The sequence below is a fragment of the Ictalurus punctatus genome, chromosome 17 (assembly GCF_001660625.3).
Source record: "Ictalurus punctatus breed USDA103 chromosome 17, Coco_2.0, whole genome shotgun sequence".
NCBI lineage: Eukaryota > Metazoa > Chordata > Actinopteri > Siluriformes > Ictaluridae > Ictalurus > Ictalurus punctatus.
The window spans coordinates 24,230,895-24,246,079 of record NC_030432.2 but is presented as its reverse complement, the minus strand read 5'-3'; the positions used below and the strand labels follow the sequence as shown (position 1 = coordinate 24,246,079).

Genomic DNA, 15,185 nt, shown 5'->3' with positions numbered 1-15,185 from the left:
AGGGATGGATATTAATAGTAGATGATGGTAATCTCCACCACTGTCATGCGATTCAAAATAAATAATAAGGAAGTGCTATTTCTCTATCATCTCTCTCTAGGTTGGTGTAATCACTGTGCTAAGGCAGGGACATGCCATATTTTTTTATGTCCGTAACTCATCCGGCTGTTTCCAGTGACAGCGCCACACTTTCAACAACATCACCTGATTGTGTTCGCAGGCTCCTGGATCCTCAGACCCGGTGTGAAAAAAGAGACTCGTGTTCATGATCCGGTTGTCAGTCTTGTTCTTTGAAGGGCATCTGGCTTTCACTAGCAGATGGTGATTGTTCAGGTTTTATTCCATAGAGGTCTCATTAGTCATTCATCACTTCATACACACACACACACACACACACACACACACACACACACACACACACAAAGTGTAAAGTTGCAGTGATGTAGTATCCTTATCCCTTTTTTTTTTTTACCTTTTATAAGAATCTTTCACCCAAATATATGGATATAGTGTACCTTTAATTATAATTTATGATATATATATATATAAATGGACCATAATTACCTTTTAGGGTAAAGGTAAAATATATGCACTTTTCTAGATGAAGGGAAAGTGAGTGTATGACCCTGTTTTCTAAAAAGCAAACTAAGACTACTTTCGCATCAGATCGCATCGGATTTGTCTGTTTTGACCGTTCACGTCCGCAATCACGACTGACCCGTATCTAGAAGTGGAAAATACCCGAGTAATGGAACTTTGTTATTGTACTTAAGTATTAGTTTGCCATATTTATACTTCACTTGAGTATTTCAGAAAAGGAATCCCTCGTAGTCGTTCTTAATCAGTCCATACAGAGTTTTTTTTTTTTTTTTTTTAATTGTTGAGGCCAAAAAGGCTTGATTTTGCTGCAGCTTTTTTAAAACTAGTTGAACTGGGGAAATGGCAAGCGGTCTTTCGCAGTGATGTTTGTTGGTAAACGAGACCTTTTCGCTGTACTCGAGTCCGACGCACGTGAATCGAAGAGGGGATTGAAGAATGCGCGCTGTGATGACGTCACATGACGCGTCTTGGCCCGAATCGGCGGAAAATCTGCGCGATCGCAAAAAATCACGAAATCCTGGAGGGACTGTTTAATTAAGACCTTTTTACTCCTTCCATGAGTTTATGCTGTGTGTATATAGAGAATGCACCCGTCGCCTGAAAAGCCCTGCATGCACACATCGACTTATTGGGCAATTACTTTAATACACTGCTCTGTTCTGGTCGTTTCAACTCGGAGCCACATGAATTCCGATCTGGCCGTTTTTCGTTCATGTCACATGACCACTCCTCAGACACGTAAGGTGTAAAACCGGATTTGTGTCACTTCAATTTGGTAATATGAAGGTAGCCTTTCGTGCTTCTTATGTAATACACAGAATGCACTTCGGCGATGCAGAGCGCACCACATAGCTGTGCTGGGTAACTCACTCATGACCCACTCCATGCTGTGAGAACATCAGTAGTCGTGAGTCTGAAATATCAAAAGTGTGGGCTGTGCTTTAAATGTGCTGAGCTGATACGCATCTGAGAACGGAGGGGGATTTTGGGTTCGCATTTATTCATAATTGCACAGTTTCCCAAAGGGCCGTTTATAGAGTTAACCGTTAAATAACATCCTACACAATTTTTATTCCCATGCTAAAGCAGGAAAGCAGGAAGCGTATATGTGTATACGTATATATACATATACATATATATACATATATATATACATATACACACACACAGTACGGGTCTATGTCTGTGTGTTTGGGACAGGTTTTTATATCTTAGTGGGAACCAAATGTCCATACAAGAATATGAATATCTGACAGTCTTGACATTTTTATTAAAATGTTTTTATTAAATAATAAATTAAATATAAAAAAAGAGCCTAAATGTTTCCTTTTGGTTATTGAAGTTAAGATTGGGTTAGGTTCAGGTTGAGGCATATCTTTAATTAGTTGAATTAATTAGAAAGTCCTCACAAGGACAGTAAGTGAATGACTGAGTGTGTGTGTGTGTGTGTGTGTGTGTGTACGCTTATATTTAAAATTTTCCCTTTTCTATAACCACTTTTTGTGTAGGCGTATAGATTTAGGAAACATTTGGTATTAAATGAATTATGGGCCTTGCTTTTTCGGACAGTCCCGGCATGTGAACTCTTACTCACTCACTCAGCATACCGGTCACTCATACAGAACCAACATTCTGTGTGTGTGTGTGTGTGTGTGTGCTTATGTAACGTGAACTGTTTATATTAATGCACTCATTGTAACACGTTATGGCTCGTTCACAGGGATTTGGAATCTAAGACTAGTACTAAACACAGTCAATCAATTTTATTGAACCGAGACAGCACCAAGGAGCTGTTTTGCTCCCAGACTTTTTCAATAAAAATCCCGGGCATGGGTCTGCTGTCTTGTTTAATTTTCAGTCTCTGCTCATAAATATGATCATCTAAAGACTCCTGATTAAGTGTGATAATCGAAAGACACTCGAAACATTAGCACTGCCAGCCCTTTCATCCTAGGAAGTGACAACTACTGTCTAATCTAAATTTTAAACCGATAAATTCGTCCCTAATGAGCGAGCCAGAGGCGACGGCGACGGCGGTGAGGGAAAACCTCCCTGAGGTGATATGAGGAAGAAACGTTGAGAGGAACCAGACTCTAAAGCGAACCCGTCCTCATCTGGGTAACAGTGCGATTATCAATAAATCCCTTCTTTAACTGTGTGCTAGAATCATGCACTGTCCACTGATGGAGACCCGGGTGCAAAAAGACACCGCACCAAAACTGCACGCATCAGGTGCAGTCCAATGCCATCTCCACAGCTTCCAAGTGTCCCTAGGCTGTCCATATTGGGCCGTCCTCAGCAACAGTGACTGGCCTCCGAGCGATAACTCCTGAAGCAGGGCACCAGGACGGCCCAGAGAACAGAACGGTCCAGGCCCACTGCTATCCCAGGACCAACCCGTGTAGAGCGTTGGTATCATCCAAAATCTTCGCAGGCGTTGGTGCCATTCGTAGAGGCTGGTTCTGAGCTGGAGCTGGCACGATCACTGATTAGGAACAGGAAACAAGCGGAGAAGGATTAGCATGGCTGCGGTTCATTGAATTTCAGGCAGGGATGACCATATGTAATTGTTATTCTATTAGCAGAGATGACTGCACAGCAAAGTTATGAGATGAGATGCGTTACGTGGATGCTAGGTCTCGGTCTAGAATCTAGATTTAAACTGAGCGAATGTGTCTGAACCCCGGACAATATATCTGGGGAACGTATGGGATTAAATGTGTTAAGCGGCTTAACTTCTGACAGACCTACAAGTAGGGTTTTAACTTACTTACTAGTAAATAACCTTTATCTGTCTTTTAAAATTAGATCTGTATTTTCATGTGTACGCATGCTTTTGTAATGCACTTGCTCTTGTAAGCATGTTTTGGCTGTAGTTAGTCATCAGCATTTTCTGAAGAGAAGAAAAGTGTAAAAAGGTTGACTGTGGCCTGTCAAGAGCTGAACTGTGTGTGTGTGTGTGTGTGTGTGTGTGTGTTATTGGGAGTTGTTTACACTGGTGGTGTGGGTGGGTTGATCTCTCAGTATAGTGTGTACTCAGGGATAAATATAGCCGAGCAGCTATGCCACTGCAGCGTGTCAGTCCTCCACACATGCCCGGGCCCCCAGCTTAAAATTCCAACCTGACCTTCAGTCTCCCGAGCCACAAACTGATCACACTTCTGCACAGAGACGTCCGGCAACGAGCGCACTCGAAAGACACGGTGCCGTGCATCCCGGATCGAACGGAGACCTGCGAAGGGCCACGGATAGAGATGGAGGGTGTGTGTGGGAACGCAGTAAGCCGGAGACGCAGTAGGAACGGCTGATAGCAACGTGTGATGTGAATGTTAGCAAGAATGGATACGGTACACCGGTGTCCCACTATGGACGGTACAGCCATGTGCTGGAGCAAAGCCAGCATGGTCAGCTTCATCAAAGGCCTGGGTATGTGTGGAGAAATAGAGAGAGAGAGAGAGAGAGAGAGAGAGAGAGAGAGAGAGAGAGAGAGACGTTTACATTGCATGTAGTAGCTCATATACTGTGTATATATATATATATATATATATATATAGAGAGAGAGAGAGAGAGAGAGAGAGTATATACATACTGGTTTTATTTTAAAATGGGATGTGTGTGAGTTGGAGAATTCCGAGAGAAATTCTGGGATACAGAGAAAGGGAGTCTGTTTTAAAGGTGTGTGCATTTGGTGTTCAGCTGAACCCTCTCCGTGTGCTCTAACTGGGTGAGTGTTTTGGCTTGTTTCCCTCCTTTAGCACTTCTGCTGTACAGTAGCACCTGTGTATGTAAGTGAAAAAGAAAAGACGTAAGAATATCGATCTCAGGTGTTCACTAGTGAAGAGATTTTTTTTTGGTTTGTTTGTTTGTTTGTTTCATAACAAAAAATGATAATGTAGCTTAGTAAAGTAATGATAGTGAAATTATTCTCCTTAATAACTTGCTTAATATGTACAAAAACTCACCATAGTGTCCTTGGAATTGACTGGAGTGTCTTAGATGAACTGTAGTCATACCACAGTACTAACGAGTGCGTAAAACATTCAGAAAGGTGTTTCATGCGTTTTCTGAAACGGCGGCTCTTACTTCAGTTCCGGCTGTAAGGCAGATCTGAGGATTATACAGTGTCGATGCGCTCGTTCAAATTTGTTTGTGTGAGGAGAAGTTCATTTAGCATTCTGGGAAGGAAGGAAGGGAGGAAGGAGTCTGCAGGGTCAGTGGAGTCTTTCTAACAGTCAGATGTGACCGTAATCTTAACTTCTCAGTCACGTGACAAGCTTTCTGAGAAAGATAAAATGAGAATTTGGGAAAAGGCGGGGGAAATAAATAAATAATCGTTGATTGTATTTCTATATCAGCATGCCATGTTGTGTTTTATTCTTTACTTATATGTGGCTTGGCGTTGAGCATGGTATACTGGCTAGACTTTATAATGATTGATGTAAGTGTTCTGAGTAAGCTGTAATTCTCTCACACACATCGGACTGAGATGAACATGGAAGTGCAGAATCAGGTTTTAGACCACTCTAGTTTTAAACTGTACATTTAGCTTACCTCGGTGCTCATCTGTGTGATAACGACGAACATTTTCATTTCCAAGAAAATGTGGTTGCAGTTATTCGTGAATTCTGTCTTTGTCTCATTCTTAGGCACTTTTTTTTTTTTTTTTGCCTTACACGGTAATGATGTCACATTTCGGTGGAGGAATGTGAACAGCAGCTGTGAGTCTGGGCGTTTTACTTCCGTTTGTCTGCGCTGAGATAAGAGCGCTCAGGCGTGTTTGTTAAAGAGAGAGAGAGAACATGGGAAATGACTTCACGTCTGGCTTGAGAAAAAGTTTGGGGTTTTTTTTCTTTTTTTTTTTTTTTTTTTTTTTTTCCCCTTGAGTAGCACATGGGTTAATGTGTCATTTCAGTTTTAAAAAAAAACCAGAAAGAGGAAGCCTCTCAGTATTGCCGTATGTACTTGGTTTGAACTTGGTTCGAACTTTGTTCACATTCCCACGTTCTCAGTTTGTTAACACGTGTATTTGTGTGTTATCTTTGACAGCCTCTCCTGGATACAGCAAGCATCCTGTAGCTCCTGAGTACCACTCTCACAGCCAGAAGGGCCCCGGGACCATGATGTCCATCAACGTGGACCCCGAGAGCCGCCCTGGCGAGTATGTCCTAAAGAGCCTGTTCGCCAACTTCGCCACGCTTTCTGAGCACAAGATCCGACTTGTCATGGCTGAGCCACTGGTAAGTAAACCTGACTTCTCACACTGTACGAGACGGTCCCGGTGACGTCATGGCCGGCCGAGTTCTGTAACAGACTCTGTGATAACGTGCTTCTGAAATCGTGTCAGATTTTATCACGAAGATGCGCTAAGGATAGACCTGTGATTAAAGAAAAAGTGCTGCTTAAGTCGGCGGTCAGTGCGACCTGGGCTCCTGTACAGCAGTGCGGCAAGGTTTTGTAGCACCTTCGCTAGGAAGCATGAAATAATTTCAAGTTGTCGTGATGCTAAACAAACCCGACATATTAAAACAGAGCGTTTGCGTTCTAATTAGCCAGCTACGTACCTGGAGAGACATTCTGTCCGCCGGCACAATTCAACAAACCCCATTTTTTAATAGCGCATATCCTATTTGTTTACACTTCTCTGTTGCCACTGCCATATTTGTATCTGTCCTGTGGGTTTTGCATAATCCTATGCACGCTCTGAGAAATAGTTCTGACCCCGACAGAACTTTATTGTCTGTCTACGGCCATACTGTAATTACGGTCACACTTAATTATCCGAAAGTGAGATTGACGTTAGTGACAATATGCACGCTAAGATCTCAGCTTACGACCAAAGAATGTTTTTCCGATGTGGAATATCTGTCGGTGACAGCCAAATCGCGTGGAAATCGTATTATGTACAGCTGGTGTAACATCATGATGTCTGTCATGATGCATTCATGCCAGCAGAGGACCCCCTCCCCTGAGTACAAACTGTCATTTCCTGTTTCATGATCACTTCCTGTTGTGCTATCACTTGTTTATAAACTAGATACTGTAAGGATAATCAAGGTCACAGTCATGTTGCAAGGTCTCGATCATACTTTTTATTGTGTGAGCTCTGAGCCGCTCTTTCCTGCCTGGTGCTTTGATCTGCGCGCTGGTATTTTGGCTGCACTTTGGATTTTCCCCTGGCCTTGATAGTATCATGGATATGCTGCATTCTGTCGTTCGGTATTATCTTTGCATTGTGTGTAAAGTTTGACTAAAACCTCCAGGACATTGAGCGTTAGCCATGTCCTGTGTCTTTGGTGTCACAGCTGGCTTTTTTTTTTTTGGTCAAAAAGTACATATTAATTGATACTACTGGATAACAGGTCATAGACCTTCAATTGACTCTCCTGCTTGGTGCTTTTGTATTTCTTGTTGGACATTTCTCACGGTCTCAGTTCGGCTCAAGTCTATAGTGCCAAGAGTGGGGCAGTGGTGGCTTGAAGGTTGAGGCTCTGGGTTACTCATTGGAAGGTTGGGGGTTCAAGCCCCAGCACTGCCAGGCTGCCCCTGTTGGGCCCTTGAGCAAGGTCTTTAACCCTCTGTGCTCCAGGGGGCGCTGTATCATGGCTGACCCTGCGCTCTGACCCCAACTTCCCGACATGCTGGGGTATACGAAGAAAAGAATTTCACTGTGCTCTACTGTATATGTGATCACTAAAGACTCATTATGAGTTCCTGATGTACCACACACTCTGCACTCTCAGCCTCCTCATCTAAAAGTCAAACTCATGGCTTGGACACTTATGCAAGCGATCTAGTAGTCAAATCAGTGGTGTCAGTGATAACTCCCAGATGACTCAGTAGGTTGATTCAATACTACTAGACAAAAATGATTTGCAGCCTGCACAGACCTTTCATTAATCTTTGGTTCTGCTATGACGCTTTCATATCTGAGAGGAAATTCAGTTAGTTGGATGTTATGTACTTAGTGGTTAGCACGTGCGCCTCACACCTCCAGGGTCGGGGGTTCGATTCCCACCGTGGCCCTGTGTGTGTGGAGTTTGCGTGTTCTCCCCGTGCTGCGGGGGTTTCCTCCGGGTACTCCGGTTTCCTCCCCCAGTCCAAACACATGCATGGTAGGCTGATCGGCGTGTCCAAAGTGTCCGTAGTGTATGAATGGGTGTGTGAGTGTGTATGTGATTGTGCCCTGCGATGGATTGGCACCCTGTCCAGCGTGTACCCGGTGCTCCCTGGGATAGGCTCCATTTTCCCCTGGCCCTGAAGGAAGAATAAGCGGTATAGAAGATGGATGGATGGAATATCAAAACTATTTCCACATTCCGCATTCAGTTTCTGGAATAAACACAGGTGTTGTGTTGCAAGTGTGTTTATACCATACGGAAACAACATTTTTCCAAGTTGTTGATTCATGTACTATACAGCAGCTCTGATAGTAGCTCGGTTTATATGAGGCTACGTCCACGTTAATCCAGATATGGACATTTTTGTTTGATCAAGCTCTCTGCATACAACGGTTTCAAACGTTTAGTAAAATTGCTCGCCCACACTGAAACGTCTGAAGACACTTACGTCCCTTTATAGCGCATGCGTAAAAGTCTAAGAAGCGTACGCCTGTCGCATTTCCCTCCGGCGTTTCTTTGCGTTCCGTCTCTTCGAATCGCGAGTAAACATTCTATCCCCTTTGAAAAAATGCAGTCTGTCCAAAAGGTTGGACAAAGTGACATTAACAACAACTGCGGTACGACATCGTCCACCATCTTGTTTGTTTTGAGTTGAATGGGTCACATGACGCATATGTCATTGTTTATAATGATATGATAACTCCATTTTCTCAGTCCACACTACAACGTGAAACTGCCATTTTCAAATCTATCCACTCGGGAGAGCGTTTTTTTGAAAAGCTCCGTTTTCACTGGACATAAACACCGCCTCAGAGTGAGCGGAAGGCCGGGAATGTCCAGTGCACATGGACTTGGTGGACACTCTACATATGTGGAATGGAAACGAGTGTAATTTTTGCTATAATCGTTTATTATAATGATTGTGATGGGACATTTATTCAACATTTATGGGAGGAGTCTCCAGTGTCAGAGCTTTGTGTGTAACAATTTGGAAGTAGCAGTCAGTGGTATTGCTGTAAGTTTTATTTTTGTCTTATTAACCTCAAGAAAAAGGAAAAAAGAGAAGCTGATGATGTAATGACTGTTCATAACCGTTATAATGGACGAAATGACAGGAACTGTCACAGCATTAAATCTACCCATGAGCGTATAAAATGTACACGGTGTCATTCTCTAATAATTAAAAATAAAACGCTTCAGGATGTACTGTTATTGGACAATAATCAACTTCCTGATGGTGACGGTGACTCTACTTCACACGTCACACTTCCCTGTCATTGATTATTTTCCTATAACAGATGTTACGAACCCCCAGATGTTTTATTCCTTACATAACGCATGATTTAATATGATATGTATATCAGCAAAGGCATTTACACACAAACGGTCATCTGGCAGTATGAAGCAGAACAGGCAACCTACATATAATGACATAACTTAGGGTTAGAAATTGAATCTTGAGGGCATACCAGAGTGGGGTAAAACTTTCAGGCATTAGCTTTCAGTTGAGCGAAAATGGAATGAAATTTAATTTTCACTGCTAAAAGGGAGACGGAATCGATATGTGCCCTCACATTGATTTTGTTTCCTGTGAAATGAAGACAGGATATTGGTTTATGAAAGTTAATACAGCACACAGTTTGGCTAAAATTGACCCTCCTTTCCTCAATTGAGCCTTTGGAAAATGTCTTAGCGTGCACAGTTCCTCTGTTGTGAAGAACTGCTAGCATTCTGTCTACTGTACCTCTCAAACAGGACTCCAGCATTCTCCCCTGATATGGCTGAAAGTTTATCCTGACTGAAAGCAGTAGAGATTTCTAATAGATGTCTAATAGATGTCTAATAGATACAAACACACGTACAGTGCTTGGGTTTTTTTTTTTTTTTTTTTTTTAAAGACAAAAATAACCTTGATAAACTGGAGAGAGAGAAAAAAAAAGGTACCTGGGGTTGGAAATGTAGGGTATAATCTTAAAAATGTACAATTCTACAGCACTAAGAGCCTTTTCTAATATGGAAGTCCTGTGTTGTAGGGTTCTTTAATGGTTTCTTAATGTATAACCCTAAATTTACTAAAAGCGTACTCTTCGAATAGTGTTTCTGATCTCCAGTCCTCAGCCCCTCCTCCCATAATGTTTTAGATGTCTCACTAATTAAAACACCTGGTTCAACTCATCAGCTTGTTAGTGTATTAGATAGGGAGACATCTAAAACACTCTGGGAACGGGGCTGAGGACTGGATTTGAGAAACACTGTCTTAGAAAATGAATTCCTCAAAGGTGGTTTAGAGATGGTTGGAGTTCCCTAACCCCTAACCCTAACCCTAAGGGTTTCTATCTATCTAGCTATCTATCTATCTATCTGTCTATCTGCTTGTCTATCTGTCTGTCTATCTCTCTATCTGTCTGTCTATCTGTCTGTCTATCTCTCTATCTATCTAGCTCTGTCTGTCTGTCTGTTTGTCTGTCTATCTATCTGTCTATCTATGTATCTGTCTGTGTATGTTTGTCTGTCTATCTATCCGTCTGTCTGTCCGTCTGTCTATCTATCAGTCTGTCTGTCTGTCTGTCTGTTTGTCTGTCTATCTATCGTCTATCTGTCTGTCTATCTATCTATCTATCTATCTATCTATCTATCTATCTATCTATCTATCTACCTGTCAGTCTGTCTGTCTATCTATCTATCTATCTACCTGTCTGTCTATCTATCTGTCTATCTGTCTCTCTGTCTGTCTATCTATCTATCTACCTGTCTGTCTGTCTGTCTGTTTGTCTGTCTATCTATCTGTCTATCTGTCTGTCTATCTGTCTGTCTGTCTGCCTATCTATCTATCTACCTGTCTGTCTGTTTGTCTATCTATCTGTCTATCTATCTGTCTGTCTATCTATCTGTCTGTCTGTCTGTCTATCTGTCTGTCTATCTATCTGTCTGTCTGTCTGTCTGTCTGTCTGTCTATCTGTCTGTCTATCTATCTGTCTATCTATCTGTCTATCCGTCTGTCTGTCTGTCTATCTATTTAACTAACTAACTCAATAGTTATTTATTTGAGCTTTAAATTCAGGAGACATTCTGAAATAATTTGGCCATCAGGAATAATGAAGGAACTAAAAGGAGGAACTTCTATTTCTACTAGATATAGATCAGATATCTAGATCAGAATTTCTACTTTAATTTTAAAAGCATCTATGGTATTTCTAAGATTACGTTGGTTAGGGATGGTGTATTCTGATATTCTGTTATCGCTATGGATGAAACTCATCCCGAGGTACTTCAGAAATGCCGTAAAAAAAAACCTTAAAAATATGTGGAGTCAAGCTTTGGATTGAGAATTTCAACATTTCAAGTCATAACCTGCTCCACTGCCCCGTTTGTGTGTCGATGGGAGTACTTCTCCCTGTGTCTGTGACATCAAGCACCAAATGATGAGTGTTGGAAGTAACAGATACTGTACCTTTTGTTTACGGCTTAAAATACACTCTATTGAACGTCTCATTCCACAACCATGAACACTGATATGGGGCGTGTTCCTCATTTGCTGCTAGTTTCCACTCGAATTTGGAACATGGCTGTGGGGATTTGCACATTCAGTCACAGGAGCATTGGTGAGTTCAGGCCCCAGTGTGGGGCCTCGGGGGCCTCGGTGTACAGCCAGTGTTACAGTTACAGTGTTCCAGATCATCCCAAAGGTGTTCAGCGGTGTTGAGGTCAGAGCTCTGTCCAGGCCATTTAAGTTCTTCCACACCGACCTCGGCAAATCACATCTTCATGGAGTTCGCTGTGTGCGAACACAGGAGCACCGCCATGCTGGAACAGGTTTGATCCTCCAGTGATGGGAAACTGTAATGGCACAGCATACAAAGACATTCTTGACACTTGTGTAATTCCAACTCAGTCATTTGGAGAAGGCCCACATACGGTCGGGTATCCGCATACTTTTTGGCCATATAGAGTATGTAACTTAAACTGGGCCCGTATTATGAACACGTCCACCACTGCTAGGTTATTAGTGTAGTACTGCTTTAAAGGGAACTGCCACACACCTTTCTGCTTATGGAAATACTGTTTCATAAGACCAGCAGACACTGAGACATTTTCCTCTTGTAAATCATTTTAGTTACTGTATTGGTTATATTTTTTAAATTAAGTTCTATAAAGAATACTTTGGGATGAAGATAGGTCGAGAACTGTAATAAATAAATAAACAAACAAACAAACAAATAAATAAATAATAAAAACTTTTTTTTTTTTTTTTTAAGTGTCTCAAATGGTGCGTCAGTATGAAACCCAAAACAACATGTACCTTGTTCCATCACTCCAGGAAGTCAGATCACATGACCTTGCTTACGTGATCAGTGGCTTTAGAGAGGTATGGAGTAAAGACAAGCCAGGAATAAGGCCAAGGAATAAAAACAGATGTATGACAGGGTCAAGTTAAGGTGAAAGGATATTGGAGAATGGTCCCGGATACGTCAGCTGGTAACGTTGGCCACAGGCGCCGGCACCTGCCACCCCTTGCTCAGGGATGAAGTGAGAAATAGTGTGTGTGTGTGTGTGTGTGTGTGTGTGTAGCATTCTCACCATGTTTTTGTGTGCTGCCTGTGTGGTTTTTTTTAGTGATTGTGTAAGGTTTTATGGTATTTCCATAGCAACAGTGTCAATAGTTCTAAGAAATTTTGACTGACAATTAATAAGACTGTTCGGTGGTTAAAAAGAGAACGTTGTTTTTTTCTTCCTCTTCCTCTTCTTCTTCTTCTTCTTCTTCTTCTTTTTAGTAAAACCCATTTGAAATATGACTGTTCCTTACAATATGGTGCCATTTGATGTTCATCTGTCCGGAAAAATTCAAACGAGTATCAGCGCAACCGATAAAGACAGAATTCTTGTCAATTTTAACTAATAGCGATGATGACTTTTACGGGTTAGCGAGCATCTTTACAGCCTGATGCTTAGTATTTCATGTCAGTAAGTTTTGTCTTATCGGATGTAGGACTGTTTGGCAGATTGCCCGAATAAGTACAATATTAGCCTTTTTATTATGGGTCCTCTAGGTTTTCTGTAATGGTCCTGCATGCTAACACAGAGATGCTAGTCTTAGGCACTAGCCAAGCTAGCACTAGGTAGTGTAGAAATAAATACTCCTTGCAAGCAATGCTCAATGACATTGAGTCTAAAATATTCTGTTTTCCTGTGTAGAAAATGCACGGTCACGTTATTAGCCATTTTCATGCTGACATAGTGTTGATGATTCATATTCAGAAGGTCCAGAGAGCCATTTTTAAATGGTTAGTGTTAGTACATCCTCTGACTGTATTTTTCATTTACAACATTCCAAGACCTGCGAACATGAAAGATTGAGGGATTTACAGAGCAGTGTGAGGAGGAGGAGGAGGAGAAGGAAAAGGTAATGAATGCCTTTACAGGTTACAGCATCTTATAAAAGGTTTGGATGGACGACAAGATCGGACTGTGCTGTAAATCTGCTGTCCATTCCCTCGATGTTCCCTAAATGTACGTCCTCCCTGTCAGCTTTACGAATATTGAGAAAGTTGTTTGCACTTTTAATTAACTGAATCACAGTATCTCAGATAACCGAGCTGGTGGCCAGACCTTCGTGATTTGTTATGAGCGTCATAAAAACTGATCGATGACCGCATTAAGCTCACACAAAAGGGCATTTGTTTCTGAAAAGAACATTGCGCTTTGTATAAATATAAACTTCATCAATCCTGCTCCAGAACAACTTGGAGCTGAAATATTTATGAGCCCGAAGCTAAAAGGCTTCGTTATTGAGCCGAATCAGCATAAATTGAATTGACCTCAGCGTCCTGTCTGTCTGCTCCCGTAGACTCGTTTAGCTCCGTTGACTCCTCGTTGCTTTTGACCGCCCCGCCTAACGTTGACGCCGATAAAAGTGTTCGATTGAGCTGTAAGAAAGCCAGCAGCATGACCTTGGATGTCTTATTTATGTGTCATCGAATAACTCAGCCATGGAAACAGCACTTTTTTGCCCTACATTAGTACGTTTTAGAATAAAAAAAAATCATTCCGAGTTAAAATATTTGAATGAAAATATCGAATTATAATAATTTCCGCATTGCCGTGTTAACGCCGTACGTTTAAAGCCCCGATGACATCAAAATGGAAGTTTTGCGACTTTTAGTACGAGTATTTTAGCCTTAAGGAAAATCTATAGGCTAGCGTGCTACGAAACAGTGACGAGGTTTGCGTTTAGAATATTTATGCATCAGAACATTTCAAAATGTTATTCAGTTTTCCAGCTGTAAGTTGGTTAGAAAGGAAATGGCTTGAATTCGTTCGCGTTGAAGAAGGAGGTGTTTGCGCCAGCTCATGGCTTTGTGTCAAGTACGACTTAGCCCTGGCTGGGAGGTAAATTAAACACTATTAAAAAGAAGGAGGAGGAAATATCCCGCCCTGACGTCCTGTTTCAGTGGAAATTTCGTCGACGCATCGAATAACGCCGTGCGTTTCCCGGCACTTCACGGGGACTCGAACATCTCATGCTTGAACATCTGATGCTTTCCATGAGTCATCCGTAACAGGTTATGATTTTTTTTTTTCTCTGCCACAACGTTCCTTCAACCCTGTCACCCGAACACGTCCACCTCTGAAATATTTGGAATATTCTACAAGTCACATGTTCAACATCAACTTGTGACATCAGAACTCATTTCATCCATCCATCTTCTATACCGCGTATCCTCTTCAGGGTCACGGGGAAACCTGGAGCCTATCCCAGGGAGCATGGGGCACGAGGCGGGGTACACCCAAGTTATCTCATTTATTTTCCTTTAGTCTCTGTGACCTTGTGATGTTACACTATTACCCAAATACGTAGACCAAACTAGGGGCCATCACGGCTTAGTGGTTAGCACATTTGCCTTGCACCTGTAGTGTTGGGGGTTCAAATCCCACCTCTCCCCTTACTGCATGGAACTTGCATTGGAATTTTCCCATGCTTCAGGGGTTACTCGGGTCTCCTCCGCCACTCCCCTGCGACCCCGTGTAAGATAAGCGGTATGGAGGATGAATGGATGAATATACCAAAATGTAAAAAATACTCAACCCTGCAGCCGTTCTCAATCAGGGAACCTTATAGAAAATGAAGTACATTTTCCTGCGATTAGTTAACATGATTTTTTAATGTTTTCTTTGATTCAGTGCTGAAAATTTTACATATATATATATATAAGTTAATATTGTTTCATTTTTAAGAATTACAAAGGGAGAAATGGTATGCCAAACATGTAAACAGCCTCTCAATGATGTGCGCATATGGTATACCACTGTGTATGGTACATGGTATACTGTATACAATCTTAAAAATCTTAATGCACTACGATATAATCCGCCAGTTTCCTGTTCATCAGCAATTCGTTTATCTTGTGTTCTTTTGTTTTTCAGGAGAAGCCTTTAACTAAGTCCTTGCAGAGGGGTGAGGATCCACAG

At 41.8% G+C, this 15,185-nt stretch overlaps 1 protein-coding gene across 7 annotated transcripts in view; it reads left to right on the top strand.

The window, feature by feature from the left end:
• Window positions 1-15,185, top strand: part of frya (furry homolog a (Drosophila)) — a 104,697-nt gene that overhangs the window by 21,760 nt on the left and 67,752 nt on the right. For 6 of the 7 annotated variants that reach the window (XR_008398228.1, XM_053687402.1, XM_017490666.3 and 3 more), the window contains exons 2-3: window positions 5,647-5,837; window positions 15,141-15,185. The exon at window positions 15,141-15,185 is cut by the window's right edge and continues 9 nt beyond it. Coding sequence is in view for 6 of the 7 variants with exons in the window: in XM_053687402.1 (XP_053543377.1) it covers window positions 5,647-5,837; window positions 15,141-15,185 (236 nt within the window). In the remaining variant the exon portion in view is untranslated. Of the gene's footprint in view, window positions 1-3,677; window positions 4,027-5,646; window positions 5,838-15,140 lie in introns of those variants that run through there. The other variant, XM_053687401.1, reaches the window with a different exon arrangement.